The 18,063-nt window shown below is 41.9% G+C and overlaps 1 protein-coding gene across 1 annotated transcript; it reads left to right on the top strand.

Moving 5' to 3' along the window:
* The first annotated feature begins 359 nt into the window (after nt 1-359).
* On the top strand, nt 360-14,992 carry mgat1b (alpha-1,3-mannosyl-glycoprotein 2-beta-N-acetylglucosaminyltransferase b). The gene is made up of 3 exons (XM_010767444.1): nt 360-854; nt 4,091-5,278; nt 12,336-14,992. Exons 2-3 carry the CDS (start codon nt 4,424-4,426, stop codon nt 13,035-13,037), a joined length of 1,557 nt encoding a protein of 518 aa, XP_010765746.1. The 5' UTR covers nt 360-854; nt 4,091-4,423; the 3' UTR covers nt 13,038-14,992.
* The last annotated feature ends 3,071 nt before the right edge of the window (nt 14,993-18,063 follow it).

Below are 18,063 nucleotides of genomic sequence, written 5' to 3'. Positions count from 1 at the left end.
TTTGAGTACTTCTCACACCTCTGTCTAATAGAAAGAGTAAATTTTAAAGGGGTTTAATGAGAAGACCATTAGTTTGCATCATGGGAAGTGTCGTTTTGGAAGATACACCATACTAGGAAATCAAAGTCATTATATGTCGAACTCTTTCTAAAATGTTGACCTTTTTACAGAATGTAAATATTGAACAATTTAATATGATTGTATTATTCCATTATGTGGCCGTTTTGTGTATAGGGATATAGGTAATATAGGGAAATTATTCGGAATAAGACCTGTCTCGGTTCGGGTCGACTCGAGCCTAAACGAGTCAATAATCCGGAAGTGGAGTTAAGTGTAGTCCTCACACATCAGAAGCCTGGGTGAAGCCAAGTGGAGTATGAGAACCTGAGCCAGGGCACTGAGGGCAGAGGAAATTAGTTCCAGCAGCAACATGGCACTGTGGACACACAGGCTGCTGGCACTGTAACGTGTGTATCAGACACTGCTAACAGTAGCAGCTGCCGGTGATGATGATAGTAGCAGTGCCGGGGGAATAATGGGAACCAGAGGTGGAGGTGCTGGGTAGAAACACAGAGATGCACCGTGGATTTGACAGAAGGAAATACAGCGGCGGCTCGACTAGCAAACATTAGCTAGCTAGCCAGCTAGGCGGTTGGTGCTGCAGCTGGATGTTCGCTTCATTTCCTTTCACGGTGCTAGCCGTATCGACTCGGTTGAGAGCGGCATGTGAGAGGGGAGTGCCAGGCTTCAGCTGTCCGGGGCTTCATGGTCAGGACGGCTCATGAATGAAAACCCTTCACCGCTGCTGCTCGGCGTTAGCCAGCTAGCTAGCTAACAGCACGTCAGCATAACGGGTAAGCTTGCCATTAAGACGCAGTGTATGTCTTAATGTAAAGAAGACACCCTGTGTAACACACTGTGCTCTGTGTTTCACTTAGCTAGCCGACAGCTTGTTTAAGCTAGCCTATTAGCTTCATAAAAAGAGTGTTAAACAGCTTGTTTCCTCTCAACAGACCAGAGTGACCCGCTGTTTGCAGCGGTGTAAAGTAAATAAGAACATTTACTCAAGTACTGTACTTGAGTATAATGTTGTGGTACTTGCACTGTTATTCAGAATTTCCATTATCTGTTACTTTATACTTCTATAAAGTGGGAAATGTTGTTCTTTTACTGCACTAAATTCATTTGACAGTTGTACTTGCATGTGTTGATATGATCAGATATATGAACTACTTATTTACTCTCCAAAATGTGCTCCATATTGACGAATTACAACCTTACAAAACTCTTGTGTATTTTCTAATGATAAACACACAATAATATAATATTGTATACTAATACAACACTTTCATAAGAGGCATTCTGCACTATGAATACTTGTACTTCTGATACTTGAGTACATGTAGCTGATAATACTTCTGTAGTTATACATAGGTAACAACTCAGGACTTTAACTTGTAAAGGAGTATTTGAAAACTGTGGTAACAATGCTTTCACTAGTCAAGGATCTCAGTGCTTCTTCCCCCACTAGCCGCAATGTGTTTTATTATATCTCTATTTAATGCTACTTTATACATACTCCACTACATTTCAGAGGCAAATATTGCACTTTTGACCGCACTACATTATTTTAAGGCTCACAGTTAATAGTTAGCCTACTTTGTACATTTAAAAACATGATATGCTGATATGAAATAATGCAGTACTGTACTAGTAATCTACACAGTATTAATACTGTATTCAAAAGGTATCTACATTTGGCCCACAAACTACAATTAGAACGCTAGTAGGCCTACATGTATACAAACAGGATATGTTAACCATAACAATATAACACTATGAAAAGATCCATTCTGCATAACAAGTACTTTTGATGCTTGAAGTACATTTAGCTGACAGTACTTTGGTACTTTTTATTATTCAAATATTGGGCCATTAGGCAAAATGAGTACTTACTTTTGTAATTTACTTAATTTAACATTTTGAAATCAGTACTTTTACTTAAGTAAAGGATCTGAGTACTTGTTCCCCCACTGTCTGGAGCCTGGGGTTGTTCCTGCCGCAGACTCCTCTCTGATCCTACCAGTCAGTTCCACGTTGTCTGACGACAGGAGGGAGGGAGGGGGGGTACAAAAGAATAGTTTCAGCTGGTACAATTGGTAAGAAGAGCAACAGTTCCCTCCCTCTGCCCATCCTCCTTCCCGTTCAGTCTCTAAAGCTTAACAGTTTGAAAGGCAGGCATGACAGATCTGCTGCTCCGAGGTCAGGTATGCTGAGCTTTACACTTGATATTCTTTACTCTGGACTCTTTAGACCTTTGATGTCCTTAATGACCCTTCTCTACTTACTCTAAGCGCCCTGACTGACTCTTTTCCTTTCTTAAATACCATTACTTCTCTACTTTCTTCTTGTGGGTTATTGTAAGGCACCCTTTATTGTCAGCTTAGAAGTGTACATATTGCTTCTTCTGTTGTCAACTTGATCATTTAGATCATTTCATTTGATCTTGTAACTCTTTTATTTTATTCTCTTATTCCACTCATTTCAATGAATTCAAAACAAAACATGTACACTTTAAGCAGTTTCTTTGTCAGGAGCAGGAAGAAGAAAGTCTTATATGGCCCTAAAGACAGAGTAATGCATAACACGGTTGTAAAAGGTATCTAAAACGAGTGCAATGGTCCTAGAGTTCACCTTATCTTCTTGAACGTCCGGTTTTAGTTGTTGTTCAACTTTATGCTAATTTGTATGATGTACTTTTGGTTGCTTGTGAACCATATTGCTTCATACACAGTTGTTTCTGTTAAAAACCAAGCAAAACTAGGAAGGTTTTAATGTATTTGTTTAATATAAGCACCTGACACGAGTGTGACATTAGTGCTGAGAGCATTCTACATGTATTTAAGACTAGTTTATTTATCCTAAGTAAGTTATCTGATATCTGATTCCTCCATGAGCTTCTTAATGGTCTTCTGTGTCAGTAGGTGGGACACATGTGGAATCATGGGGGCAGGGTTCTCTGTAAGGTGATGGCAATACAGGGATAATCAGGTCTGACATGTAAAGAGCTGGCAGAGCTGTGAAGCACGGACACAATCCATTGCTGATCAGACGCCTGCTCCTTGTAGTCAAACACCCGTCCTTGCACGATTACTGAACGCCTATATTTATCAGCAGCAATTGGCTTAGGCTTTCCTAACGCTGAGCAGCTTCCGTGGAGAGCTCAGTGTGACCTTCATCTCTCACTCCTCACTCACACCATCGTGCAACGAAAAACACAACATTTACTGTCACATCCACACTGTTGACGATGTCACATTGATTTACTTTGAGTGCAGAGCTCAGTGGAAGCATTTCAACATGTGCACTGTTTCTTCATGGGGAGACTTCTATCTCAGGTATAGTCAAACACTGAAGAGAGGGCCTGCTTCTATTCATCTGATAAAATGCACAAAAGTTAAAAATGATTTAATTATGATTTATTTTGTATTTGATTGTGTTGTTGTTTGCATTAGGTTGTGAGTTAATGCCAATACCAGTTCTACGATTCTCTTTAATATACCCTACTTCAACATAATCTCCTTTTTAAATATATTTTTTAGTTCTCTAAAAACTCCTTCAAACAACTATTTATTTGAAATTCTGACCAAATATATAAAGGTTTACACTGTCTCTGTTTTCCTGAGTATATCTGCCCTCTGTCTGTAATGCAATTCATTAGAATTTTTAAATTAATCCCTTAGCCCTAGTTATAGGCCAATGAAGCTGTGGGGGGACTTGAAGTTTAATCAAATAATAATTAGAAAACTTGTTGACACACACACACACACACACACACACACACACACACACACACACACACACACACACACACACACACACACACACACACACACACACACACACACACACACACTCTTTTCTCTCTGTTTATGTAGAAATACACATATCTTGTGTGGGCTTTTGCCAACAGTGTCACTTCTTTTATCCACACGTTTACAGAAATATAAAGTGCATGCGTGGAAGGGGCTTCTATTCATATGAGCTGTGTTAATTCTGCTGATCATTTGTTCTGCTGCTCTGTTTTCAGGATGATGGCTGAAGGGTAATTTCCAAGGAGTCACGTCCCCTCAACCCAAAGGGACCCCACTTCCTCTTTTTCACTGTCATCTGCAGTTTTGCAACCCCCCCTTGGCTGTCCTTGCGTGTCCTATCTCTACTAATTTCCCTTGTCTGTATGGTACAGTAGGATCATGTGAATTCATTTTGAATTGGACATTTGTCCTGACACTCTCCTGACTAAAAGACAGGATAACCTTCATGTTTGAAAAACTGACAAGGTGATCTGATATCAACTTCCTGCCCATCTGAGATCGCCTTCTTTGGTTCCACAACCCCATCCCTTTTCTAGTGTCATTGGGCCATGGTTCGCAAGAAAGGTTCTCTTATACTATGCAGTGCTTTCCTGTTTGTTGCCTGGAATGCTCTGCTTCTGCTCTATCTTTGGGGTCCTCCCGTCGGCCGCCTCGGAGAAGGTGGTGGAGCCGAACCAGGAGGAAAGGAGGAGTGGGGCATGGTGAAAGGAGGCGGGGTTAACCTGGCCGGGGAGGTGATCCGGCTGGCAGAGGAGGTGGAAGTCCAGCTGGATACCCAGAAGAAGCTACTGAAGCAGATTGAAAGTCACAGAGCCATGTGGGCCAGGCGGAAAGATGTCGGGAAAAGAGAAATGGAGGATAGAAAAGAAGTCAAAGAAGAGGTTGTCCACCAGCCACAGAAGCTTCAACCTATCAAGGATAACGTGGATGATACGGACCAAACTCGAGTGAAACAAACGCAGAGGCCTGTTAATACAGAAGCTTTAGACACTAACTTAGATAATCCCCAGGTCAATGTACCAAAGGAAGAGATTGGCGAGAACAAATTGCAGACTTCCCCTGCCACCCCAGAAGTCGTCATCCCCATCCTGGTTATTGCCTGTGACAGAGTGACCGTGAAACGGAGCCTGGACAGACTGATACAGTACCGCCCTTCTGCACAACTTCATCCAATCATCGTCAGCCAGGACTGCGGCCACGCAGAGACGGCTCGGGTGATTGGCTCGTACGGAGATCAAGTGATGCACATCCGCCAACCGGACCTGTCGGACATCAGAGCGCGGCCGGAGCACAGGAAGTTCCAGGGCTACTACAAGATCTCCCGGCATTACCACTGGGCCCTCAAGCAAGTGTTCAACACGCTCTCCCACTCCACTGTGGTCATAGTGGAGGACGACCTGGAGGTGAGTCCACTCAGAACTTTGTCTCATTCTCGTAACAGCACAAATGCCTTGCCATCCTCAATAGCTCTCTTTTTTTGTATGGCATTTCGATTTTTTGGGATAGTTTGACGATTAAGATAGGAGAGGTCTGTGTGGTTTGTCCAGTGGTAGATACAGGCAAAGGTAAACATTGCTACGCTGTGTCGACAGTTGAGTTTCACCGGGACAGAAAAAACATTTGAGCCGCACCTATCTGTCAACATAGAGACGAGACATCGTCACCATCAATGTATTCAGAGATGTTCGTATCCATACTACATTTATTTGTCAATTGCTGTTAATACCCACAATGAAAGGAAAATAAAATGTATATGATTTTAAAGGTGGAGTAGGTAAGTTTGAGAAACTGGCTCGACCAATCATTGGAGCCGGTCCGGCTAAAGTAACTGGATGGCTTAACTGCCTGTCAGCCTTCCATCTGTGCACAAACTTATCTCGTGCCCTCATTGGTCATGTGCACGTTTGTGTGTGTTGGAGGAGGGGCTCTCTAAGGAAGTGGCAGATTTTATCCGGTTGTGTATTTTCAAATTCTAACGCACTCGAGCTGGTTTCTCAGAAATTACCTACCCCACCTTCAAACGCAAGAAAGAGGCAACCAAAACAAACGTTTGTTTGGGAGACATTAAAGAAATCATGCGGCCAATGGAACATAGTAAGTATTTTTGTTCTAGAAGATCTAATGAGTAGAATTTTAAATAAAAACACTGGTTCTCGGTGCCTTGAACTGTGGGTACATGACCCTGTTAGGGACTCTACACACAGTCTGTTTGTCAAGATATAGTTCAAGCATGTAACTCGCTCTCTAACCACATATTGTCATACATTTCTGTTTGTGTTGAGATTAAACACACTTCCCCTGCTTCCATTCTAAATGATCAGCTAGGCTAAGCTCTAAAAACAAGCCAGTTTAACAGATCTCTATAAACCCAGCTTTTGAATCAAAGCAGCTTTAAAGGGGACCTATCATGCAAAATGCACTTTTTTATGTCTTTTATACATAAAGATGTGTCCCCGATGTGTCGGGGAACTCACGCGGCGTCTGAAAATAAAACCCTCTCTCTTTTCCTCCGTACCCAAATCTCTTAAAACGGGGCTACAACGGAGCTGATCCAGATTTGCGTCTGATATGACTTAATATCGGAAATGTAGGCTGGCTTTACACCCATGGCCCCATCAGAAACGTTGCTATCAGAAAAAATGCCCGACTGTTTTGGACGTAATATGGTTGGTGCATGTTTACATTAGCATCGATAACACTCAGAGCTAGGGATGGGTATCGTTAAGGTTTTAACGGTACTACTACTTTTATCGATACCACTTATCGATCCGGTCTTTTAACGGTACTTTTATCGGTTCTTTTGGAGAAAAAAACAAGGTAAACTAACTAAACAAATTGTGAACAAAACTAACATTGCTTTTTATTTAAATTAAATACATAATATTTCACATCCAAAATAAACAACAATGTTTTAACAAATTGTATTAAATAATCTGATGACAGAACTGTAAACAGAATAGCTGAAACTTTAACAAAATAAATAACTCAGTTACGTCTAATCATTAACCCATGTTTGTATAATTTAGTTAACTCTGTGTTGCTGCTAGCATACACAACATACCTGACGTGGAAACGTTACTCGTGGATGAGGCTACAGAGCTACTAGAAAGACAGTCGAACGCGATGCATTTCTCCGTCTGGATATGGTGCACTTTTGCTAAATGTTTTGACCCATTGCTCGCGCTACCGCCCTTACATGCTAAACTCTTATTGCACTTTTGGTAACGAGCATTGTCCACATCGAGACGGATAAAGTTTAACCACACCTCGGAGCGCGTTCTCTCCGCCATCTCCTCCGTGTATGTGTAAACTGCCCCGCCCCCTCGCAAGCAGACGGGGGAGAGAGATCTCTCGTCTGGATTGGAAAGATCGAAAATACTAAAAATAATCATAGACGCATTTTGTAGTCTTTTTGCGTATTAGAAACAGATTTGGTGANCTTGTATATCACCGGTCCATGCCTCAACAGCTCTACGCCAAATCTGAGATCTCACCATAAGCCGTTTCCATGGAAACGCATCCCTCGCCATAAAACATGATGTCGCTATAACTCCTATGAAAATGTTCAAAAAGTGCTCAAACTTCACATATGTGCTAACAGTCCAGCCGCAAAGACATCTGAGGGATAGTTTTGAGATCTCTTCAAATGCCGTTGCCATGGCAACACAATGCTCGTCATGAAACACGGCTTTCTCATAACTTCAGAAACTGCTCCAAACGCCCCAAAACTTCACAGTTTTGGTAACGATGCAGCCATCAACGCATCTAAGCGTATTATGGGGTGTCATCAAATGCCGTTGCCATAGCGACAGATCATTCGCCATCAAGTTAGTTCAGAAGTTTGCAGTTCAAATATTCTGCTGCTTTTCCAAGCCTTTTTACTTTCTTTTCTTCTCTCATCACACATTCAAGCCCCCAGTGTTCATGTATCATTTCAATCTCAATTCTTCACTTTCTTCTTACACATTACATTTCAGCATAGCAGTTCAGCGTCAGCTTTTCAGCATAAAGCATTCCCACTAGCAATTTCTTCAGGAATTGCATTCTCTCATAAAATACACCAATAAACACCCCACTGGTGGTGAACTCAAAACATTTTGGTGTAAACTTCAGAGACTTGTGATAAACTGGAATTGTTCTGTTTAAATGATGGATTGTTTTGAGCTCAAAGCCTTGAAAAATAACTTCTGGTAGACAAACAGCAGCACCCATGTGCCTACTTAGTTAGGACTAAGGACATGATACAAAGAGGACACATTTAGTTTCCACCTCCCTGTGTAAACAGTACTAACCGGAACGAGTACTTGTTTATTTGTTTACGGTTCTCATCTTGATTACAATATAGGTTGAGTTAGTTATATACACACATTTCAGTCAGAGGATGCTAACCCGCTGGATTACAAGACTCATTTAAGTACAGGAGAGATCAAAAAGTCTTTACTACATACATTTGTACGTATTTCTTTGGATCATTCTCTTATTGTTTTACCTCTCTGGGCTTATTGAAATGATTGTGTCCACTTTTAAGTGGAGCTGCTAACAGTTCAAAGATATCTGAAATGCAAAACAGAGACTGCTGCTTTAAATATTTAACAATGCATTATGTTTAAGAAACGTATTATTATTATTGTTAAATCCTAATCTGAAAAGAGATAAAGGCTGTCAAAAAGAGAATATAGAGAAAGTTAAATATGCCTCTCGGAAATGTAGTGGAGTAGATTTATAAATAAAACTAAAAATCTAAATATTTGAGTAAAAAAAAGTATCCTTAATATTGTACTAAAGTACAGCACTTTGGTTAATGTCCTTTGTTATGTTTGTTACGGAACCTTGGTCAGTTGCACCCCCATCTCTCTCTCAGCCCTCATTTCCTTTCCCCTCTACTGCAGGCTATCAAAAAGACCAATGTGTATGAAAAACACTATCAAATGAATGTGTATTTGAACAAACGTTGGCTGCACATATGAAGTGAGTGGGTGCAGCAGGTTTGAAGATGTCAAATGAACTTTAACTCTGTCAACTCACATTGAGATTAGCCAAAACAAACGGAGTTGGTGCCTGAGTTGTCAGGAGTCCAAAAAAGGAAGCCAGTGGAGAGCAGTCCCATGAGTGGAGCCAGATTTCCCTGCTCATTAGAAAGATAATTGCTGACTTTCAAGGCACTAGAACTGCTGCAAAGTTACATTTCCTGTACCATTTCTCCTGCTGCTGAGGCCCTTTTTTTACTGTTTTTTTTAAATCTACCTATAGAAGCTGCTAGGAGTTTTAGCAACTTCCCTATTAAGTGTCAGCACATAAACCCAAACATCAGTTGAATATGCAGTTCTGATGTAGAATAATTGATATGAGTTTATTCCAAAACGCTGGCCCTGCATACATACATACATATGATAAATGCTGTGCAATGGCCTGATGACTACTATACGTGACGTTTTTCACAAAGTCTTAAAAGCTCCTGTTAGATTTTTCCCTAATGAATATTTGAGACACATGTGGGACCATAGGGAGCTGCTCCAGTCTTCATGAACCCACATTTGTCTAGCAGCAACATGTAATTACTCTTTCCCAGTGGAAACTCTATCCAACCTCTTTAAAGCTGCAGAGCTACCAGGGGAATCACACACTCAAGCTGTGTGTGCAGGCACTGTTTAACCCCTCAGGCGTTTACTGTTGATTCATGTTATTGTTTCATTGTGCTTAAAGGTCAAAGTTGGCAAATATGTCTGGATTCAGTGGATATAATATGTGAAATGAGTTCATCTGAAATACAATATTTCCATTTGATGAAATGGTGAGGACATAAAAGCATGGGGTCTTTTACTCAACATGATGCAGCTGCAGTGAATAATATAATTGAGTGATTGTAAGTCGCTTTGGATAAAAAGTCAGCTTAATAACATGGAATGGAACAAATGAACACATACTGTACTGTCAGTGTGTGGATACAAATGTTTTTACTAACTTTAAAGGTCACCTATCATGCTATTTCCAGGCAATAGCATAGGCCTCAGATGTATACAAATATATAAAAAACATGTCTATGAAGTGTTTTGCTCAAAATACCAAACAGATCACCCATTCTAGCCATGCCTCCAGTGGCGTAACTACTGACGGTGCAGCCGGTGCAACGCACCGGGGTCCAGAGCCGGCAAGGGGCCCATGTAAAAAATAATTAATTAATTAATCATTTGTCTGTCCAATGACCTTGCTCCCTTTCAAATCATGTGATACCTTGTGTGACGAGCGAACCGTTTAATCAACCTGTACTGTAATGTAGCTAGCATAGGCAAGTTCGGCAGCATTATAAAAAAATGTAATAGCTTGCATTTATAATGTACAGCAAACCCAACACACAAGAGTAGAGCTCAAAAGAGAAAGGACAAGATAGAACAAGGAGATGTAACAGCTAAACTGACAAAATTAGATGTTTTTTTTGTCACACATCGTCCTCGAAATCGAGCGCTAACGTTAGCAATGTTGACGTGCAGCCGGAGGCTAACGATAGCCCCCCTTGCCTCACCACCATCATTGTCATCTAGCTCCACAAGTGAAGCTGTATCCGTGGCCGTGGTTGTGCAACCTTCTTCTCCAGCCAGCCTGTGCCCGGCGGTGGTCCAACAGTTCCCCCAAGGGCCCCAACCGATAGGGGACTATGGCGCTATTGAGACCCCCGACGCTAAGATCAAAAGCTATATTATAGCAACCGGTCTATGTAGGTCTACCGGCCCATTCCCCAGAGACAAACATCAAGGACACAGGTGTAATCCTCTTCTTAGTTCGCTGTGCCGTTGTCAGGCTGTGGTGGTCTGAGGCCAGGGCAGGCTTTGTTGATAGTCTATACATGTGGTGCTTCTGAGTGGTTGTGTATGTCCGTGCGTGTGTGAGCGCATCAGCGTGCGCTAATGTTTGGGGCGATGGGGGTGCCCCAAAACAATATTTGCACCGGGGCCAATCACAACCTTGTTACGCCACTGCATGCCACATATCCCTCCATTTCACTTCCTGTTTCAAAACTGCCGGTTTGGGGTATAAAGCTTTTCTTTTTTTTTTTAAATGGATACAAAAAAAAGAGGAGGGGGCTGAGCTCATGCGGGAGATGCTACCGGCAGATACTGCGGTGTTGAAACGCCATATCATGGATTATCAAGGATTATTTCTGAAACAGTATGGAGCTCAAAGGCTTTCTCTCTTGCCGGTTATACCACAAGGTGAGTTCCTTTTTATTTCCTGCTTCTTCACACACATGCGAAGAAGCATGTGCAGTACAGGTTAGCTCTGAGTAGGGTTGGGTACCGAGCCCTGGTATTAAGCGGACCCAGGGGCTGAATTATTAAAGACCGTGGTACCGTTAAGCTCCGATGTTATCGGTCTTTTTATCGGTACTGAAGAGATGTAAAATATATGTCATATGTATTANGATATTAAACATTGTTCAGACCTTGTTTTAGAGGTTTTCTTCACATTTTAACATTAACTAGATTCAAGATGTTCTACCCTCTAGCTGTGACATCACGCACTCTAGTTAATGTTAAAATGTGAAGAAAACCTCTAAAACAAGGTCTGAACAATGTTTAATATCTCTAAAAGGAAGAATCAGATTTAAAAGTTGTTTTACGCGAATAATGTCAGAAAGATGTGTAACATTGTAAAGTTGGAGTGAGGTGTCTGAGTGAAAGTATGAATGAACAGTTAGCAGTTGAATCGCATGAAGATTTGGTTGAAGTCTGAAGATTTTCTCCATTGACTTCAATGTTAAAAATTTGATGTATTATGGGATGTATCTCTGGAATTATGAAAGTTATGAATGAGAAAAGTAATAGCCATCGATTCCCGACCAAGCTGAACGTTTTTTGATGTTTGAACGGAGTTTCTGCGATGTTCAATGCGGGAGGAGAAGAGGGCCAAAATACCGGCGGAATAATAAACTTTTCGTCCGTAGAATAACAGTTAGTTGGAATGCTGTTAACAGCATTCCCATTAAATGAAAATCTCTTCAGCCTATTTTAGGCTTCTAGCCAATGACCATTGAGGTTTTAGGACTGATTACTGCACCACTCTATATCAGTCAATCAACAATATACACAGCGAGTTAATAGCTGACCTGAGAGGATGTGTGGTGAAGAAACCCAAGCGGTCGTACTCTCTGATTGGTTGGCGACACAACTCCCGGTCAAACAGACCACATCCCTCTTCAACTTTGACCTACTGTACTTACAGTATTTGTGCATGTTGCTCTGTTCCCAGAGCTCTGCTATTTATTTGGAGACTATCATATTATTTAGACTAATAGAAAGAATGGCCAAAACTATGAAAATAAATCCAATTGTTCTTTAAAGGCCTAGAGGTTTTGTTGTAAGTTGAGAAAATTGAATGGAATGTTTTTAAATGATAGTAATGAACTGTCCCTTCAATGATGCTTCTGAGACTGTAGCTCACTGTGCCTCCCTCTCCTCTCTTAAGGTGGCCCCTGACTTCTTTGAGTATTTCCGAGCACTGTACCCGATCCTGCACGCCGACCCCACCCTGTGGTGTGTTTCTGCGTGGAACGATAACGGCAGAGACGCCCTGGTGGACCCCTCCAAAGCTGAGCTGCTCTACAGGACAGACTTCTTCCCCGGGCTGGGCTGGATGCTGCTCAAAGAGATGTGGGCAGAACTGGAACCCAAGTGGCCCTCAGCCTTCTGGGACGACTGGATGCGTCAGCCGGAGCAGCGTAAGGAGCGCTCCTGCATCCGCCCCGAAATCTCCCGCACCATCACCTTCGGCCGCAAAGGCGTCAGCTTAGGTCAATTCTTCGACCAGTACCTGCGCTACATTAAGCTAAACACTGAGTTTGTGCCTTTTACCAAACAGGATTTGTCTTATTTGCTTCAAGAGAAGTACGATGAAAGGCTTATAAAAGAGGTCTACAGCGCCCCCCTGGTGAAGATGGAGGAGCTGCAGCAGGGGGGCACCCTGAGGGGCCCGGGGCCCTTCAGGGTGCAGTACTCGAGCCGCGACACTTTCAAAGTCTTTGCTCGAAATCTAGGAGTGATGGACGACTTGAAATCTGGAGTTCCTCGCACAGGTTACAGGGGCGTAGTGAACTTCCTGTACCGGGGTCGCAGGGTATTCCTGGCCCCCCCCGAGGGCTGGACGCAGTATGATGTGAGCTGGAGCTGAGGGACTCATCCACTCTGAACTATGTGACCGGTGATGAAGAGGGAGGCAGCCTTACTCAGAGGAACACCCTCTCAGACCAAAGAATATCAGAGCAGAACCAGAGTGTGACCCCGCCTGTGTGTGAGGGAAACGAGATGCTTATTCAGCAAGTGCAACGGCCACACACACTTCACAGAGAGCGTGAGGAAAATTAATTCCACCTTGAACACTGTTTGATAACAGCTGCTGGCAACGTGCCTTGCTTTCTGGGCCCATTTGTTTGGTGTATTTTTTATTCCTATGAAAAACCGGCCAAATGTAGACTTTGCAAGTGTTTGGGGAATATGGTAGCAGGAAGTCATTTGAATTGTCAACAGAAAGGCCATGTTTCAGTGTGGGTGATAATACAAGCAAAATGATCCTTTTAGAATTTAGCAAAGTTTATAAAGAAGCTGTTAAAATGAATGTTTAAGGTGGTTAACAAACGCCATATCCTGTGCTGAAGGCATCATATGAAGTGCTGATGGGCAACATTAAAGCTGGAAGGCTTCATTAGCAAACATACAGAGAGGAAGAAGAAGCTGAGACATCAACTTTCCAAATGAAATGTATCCAAACTGCTATCAGTCTGCTGAGCAGCTCATCAAATCGGCTAGAGAATATTAAAAGTAACAGATGTAAGGTGGGAGGTAGAAATAAAATAAGTAGAAATTTGATCAGACCGAACATGGAGTCAGTACAAACCATGTCATATTTCTGTTTCACTCTCTGTAGTGTTGAACTGTAGCTTAGAAGTCCATCCTCCAGTGGTTGACTTCACGGTGTTAGTATTGATTTTAATGAACGAGACCTCTCTTGGTGAAATAAAAAAAAAAGTGTTTTGATACTTTACACCCCCCTGTTGATGGATTAGCAGAGCTACAAGCATCTATTGTTTTTCCAACCAAGTTTAGATTTAAACGCTTCAACTTCACATGACACATGAACATCGCCGTCCCCATCTGAACAAGTCATATCAGTTCTATTCTAGCTTGGGTAAAAAATGGATATGGGGTGCTACATGTTATCAATGACGCTGCGTTCATGCTTTGATCATGTGGGAGTGGCCATGTTTAAATCTAAACTGGATTGGAAAAACAAAAGAAGCCACGACCATCGACCGAGACTGTATATCATTCTTTGTGTGACACATTTCATGAGCTGCGCATCAGAATAAGCTTTCTTGCCCAGTGCATTGTGGGTAATTATACAAGGACATGTCTCTGGGTTTAGAGTGCTCTCAATGTACCTACACACTGTTCCAAGAACAGTTTACAGGAAGATAGGAGTAGACAAATATAGGTTGAAACAAACAATAATCATAATAAAGAGTCCTGGGTAAACAGGTAGGTGGAAGCTCATTGGCTGAGTTTATATGAAGTAGGCGGGACCACAGAATCAAGTCTTAATGTATGATGTATTTCATGTTCTGAATAGCCCAGTTTAAAGGCCCATCCATGTGATGGCTGGAGAGAATTTACTTCTAAAGAGAATCACTTTCTACAAGGGAGTGTCTAAATGTGTTGAAGGAAATAGTCAATATGAAGGAAGAAATTGTAATAGTAAGGATATTTTTCAAGATATTTAACGTTCTTGAACTTTTAACAAGTTTGCAAAAGCGCAAATGATATGTACATGTCACTGATTTCCTGATGACCCCCCTGCAGCCCTGACCCAGGGTCAGCTGTAATCACATCACATGACATCCAAACAAAGGTTTGGGCAGCTTAGGTTTGTTACAGAACCACTGATTGTTGACAGGTTTGATTTGTGCTACATGAAGGCTGTGGAGAGAGGACTTTATCACTGTACTGTAACGCTTTGGGAGGTTCTCCACCACATGGATCCCATGTCTGAATGGTGATGTGTAAAACCACTGCCTGTGTTTAGAACTTTAATACAGTACAAATAAAATCAACTATTTTGATATCTGCCCATACGCTGAAGGAGTTATTCATTCATCTTTGTGTGTCCATTTTGAACAGAAGTTTTAATAATAGCAGCTTGCCTTTTTTATTTGAAGGGACTCGATTGTTTGCACATATGGAAGTAGACCAAATAAATTACATAAGAACTAAAAAATAATAGCAATGTTTAGCGATGGTGTCTTGCTTTGTAATGTTGGGTTTAGAGGAGACACAAAAGCCTCTCCTGCTATGGGATTAACATTCAGTTCTTCATTCTCGATTCATTTAGAATTACACTATAGGCCCAAAATATACACATGCAAACAAAACCTGTAGCAGTCCGACAGGTGCAAACATGCTACAACTGTCCAAAACACCAACATTAGGAGAAACACACAGCTTTAAAATGATGTAAATATATAAACACAAATGTGGCCAAAACACATGTAAACCCCTAACCCTAACAGGATGGGAATACAGGAGAGGACAGGCAAGAGTTCAAAGAAGCGTCATTAGGAAAGCAAATTTAAAACCAAGTAACAGTATAGAATAAAACTAAAAAAGTGTTTATATACAAATATGAACAATTATGAATTAAATACTTAAATACATCTAAATGTAAATCCCATATGTACATACATTACAGGTTGAGACAGTCCAGCCTCCTCCTCCCCTCTGCCACCTCCTCCAGATTGTCCAGTTTTACTCCAACAACAGAGCTAGCCAGAGGTGGGAAGTAACTAAGTACATGCACTCATAAGTACAACTTTGGATACTTTTACTTTACTTCAGTATTTCCATTTTATGCTACTTTGTTCTTCTACTCCACTAAGTCAGAGGTAAATTGTGTACTTTTCCTCCACTACATGTATTGAATACCTTTAGTTACTTTACAGATGTGGATGAATGATGTGAAATATAATCAAGTGTTAAATCAGACTTTAGTTCCACCTGGAGTAAATCCACAAGCTACCCTGCAGTATACAAAGTCATTCAGACTAGCTGCACCTTTACCAGCTTTGAGAACACTTTCATGATCAATCATTATAAAACATATCAAATATATTATTCTGAAATGGACCAATCTGCACAATGACTACTTTTACTGTCGCTACTTTCACTATATTTTGATGAGAATACTTTTCTACTTTTACTTGAGTAACATTTTGAATGCAGGACTTTTGCAGAGTATTCCTATTATTTTTATTCCTACACTCTGGTACTTCTACCTTTACTCAAGTTCTAGATCTGAGTACTTCTACTGTTCCACCACCTCTGGAGCTAGCCTTCTTCACAAGCTTGTTCAGCCTGTCGGCATCCCTTTCTCTGATGTCTCCCCCCAGTACAAAGTAGAGCACACTGGCTACTACTGCATCAGTGTTTCACTCCAGTTTATTGTTTAATACGTTTAACTTGTCACCTTGCTGGACTGACGCACAGCCGTACACAAGACACTGTGACATTGCTGTGACAGGTGCAACAGAGCATGTACTGAACACACCCAACCACATCCATAAGTGACGCTGGCTTGGGTTAGGGCTGAAACACTGTCAACCTGCTGTAAAATCAGCAAACATCCTTAACTTTAGCAGCCATCTTTACATCCATGAGTTATGAGCTGACAAATACAACACACCACCTGTTGCACTTATACCATTCATTTCAAATGTGATCATTCCAGATATTTGTTTTTATATTTTACCGCATTAATAAAATGGAAGCAGGAGGAGGCAGTCCTGTATGCAGGGCTGGTGGTGGAGAAGCTACAGCATGAACTGACTGCATGAGGCTGACAGTGGGAGTCAGCCAAGAGAAGCCTCCCTTCAGCGGGGACATGTGATGTGTCAGCAGATATCTGTCTGCTTCCTCTCCACATCCTGTTGATCCCTGCTCCACTTCCTGTTTCACAATAGATGTTAACGGTAACTGTTTTTGCCCTATAAATGGTGGGAAAGCCTCCACGAAGCCATACTGTCCAGACTAATATGAATGATGTTACAGTCTTAACAGCACTCACTGGACCAACCTTGTCTATAAGGAAAACCCTTTGAACGCCTTCAAAAATACTTTTGAGATGTTTTTTAAGGTTTAAATCTTCAGTAGAAACCAATGGGATTTGGGAAAAGAGCCACAGAAAGGTAGGGATGTCAGAAAGTATTGAGAGACAACACATTGTTGGTTTTGGTAAATGTGTCCAGAGGGAGTATTTCTCGCCCTGGAGAGATAACACTTTTTAGCACATTTTAGCCTCTGCAGACCATTGACATGCACAAAAACCTATAATTTAACCCACTACAGGAAAGGGAAAACTCCAACCACTGGAACTACTTCAATAAACTCACATCTAAAAAACTGTTATCGTTCATTAAAACTCAATATCAGAAATACATATCTAAAGAAAAAAGATGTGACAAAAAGACTAATGAAGTGTGTTCTGATTTCTCCCTGCAGAAGGAGCTCTACCATCACTGCAGGCTCTGGGTGGGGGGGGGGGTTGGACTTTGAAAACTTTAGATCAATCCACAGAATGGATGAGAGGTTTCTAACTGATGTCCACCCCCCAACAGTCCTGAGTGTGGGTGTCACCTTCATCAGAAAAACATTACAGCGCGGCAAAAACCTCCCCCCTCCACACCTCACTACACCTGATGCTCCCACAGATGACCTCATTATCCAGTCTGGATAAAGGCACATGTAGAGTCTGCCATACCAGCGGTGATGCAGCACTCAGGTTCCTCTCCTGGAGAAGCTGCAGAGTCCATGTTGAACCGGAGAAACGAGGGGTTACGTATTGTAACCCTAGTTATATAAGCACAGGCGGAGCCGGCCCCTACCTGAATGCGTGCGCAAGCAACCCGTATAAAAGGCGGTCTCGCCTCCTGACCGTCATCCTACACCCTCTTCAGCGAGCGTCATGGGACAGACAGTGCCCCGAGTAGAGGGCTCCGCCTGTGCTAATATACTATATACTATATACTACATAACTAGGGTTACAATACGTAACCCTAGTTATGTAGTTATATCTCTCACATGCGGAGCCCAGATGCATAAACGCGCTGTCGTCCGACAACATCGGCCCCTCACACTGCCCCCTGGGGGGG

The sequence above is a fragment of the Notothenia coriiceps genome, unplaced genomic scaffold (assembly GCF_000735185.1).
Source record: "Notothenia coriiceps isolate Sejong01 unplaced genomic scaffold, NC01 NC01_scaffold00004386, whole genome shotgun sequence".
Taxonomy (NCBI): domain Eukaryota; kingdom Metazoa; phylum Chordata; class Actinopteri; order Perciformes; family Nototheniidae; genus Notothenia; species Notothenia coriiceps.
This window is presented reverse-complemented; position numbering and strand designations above follow the sequence as displayed.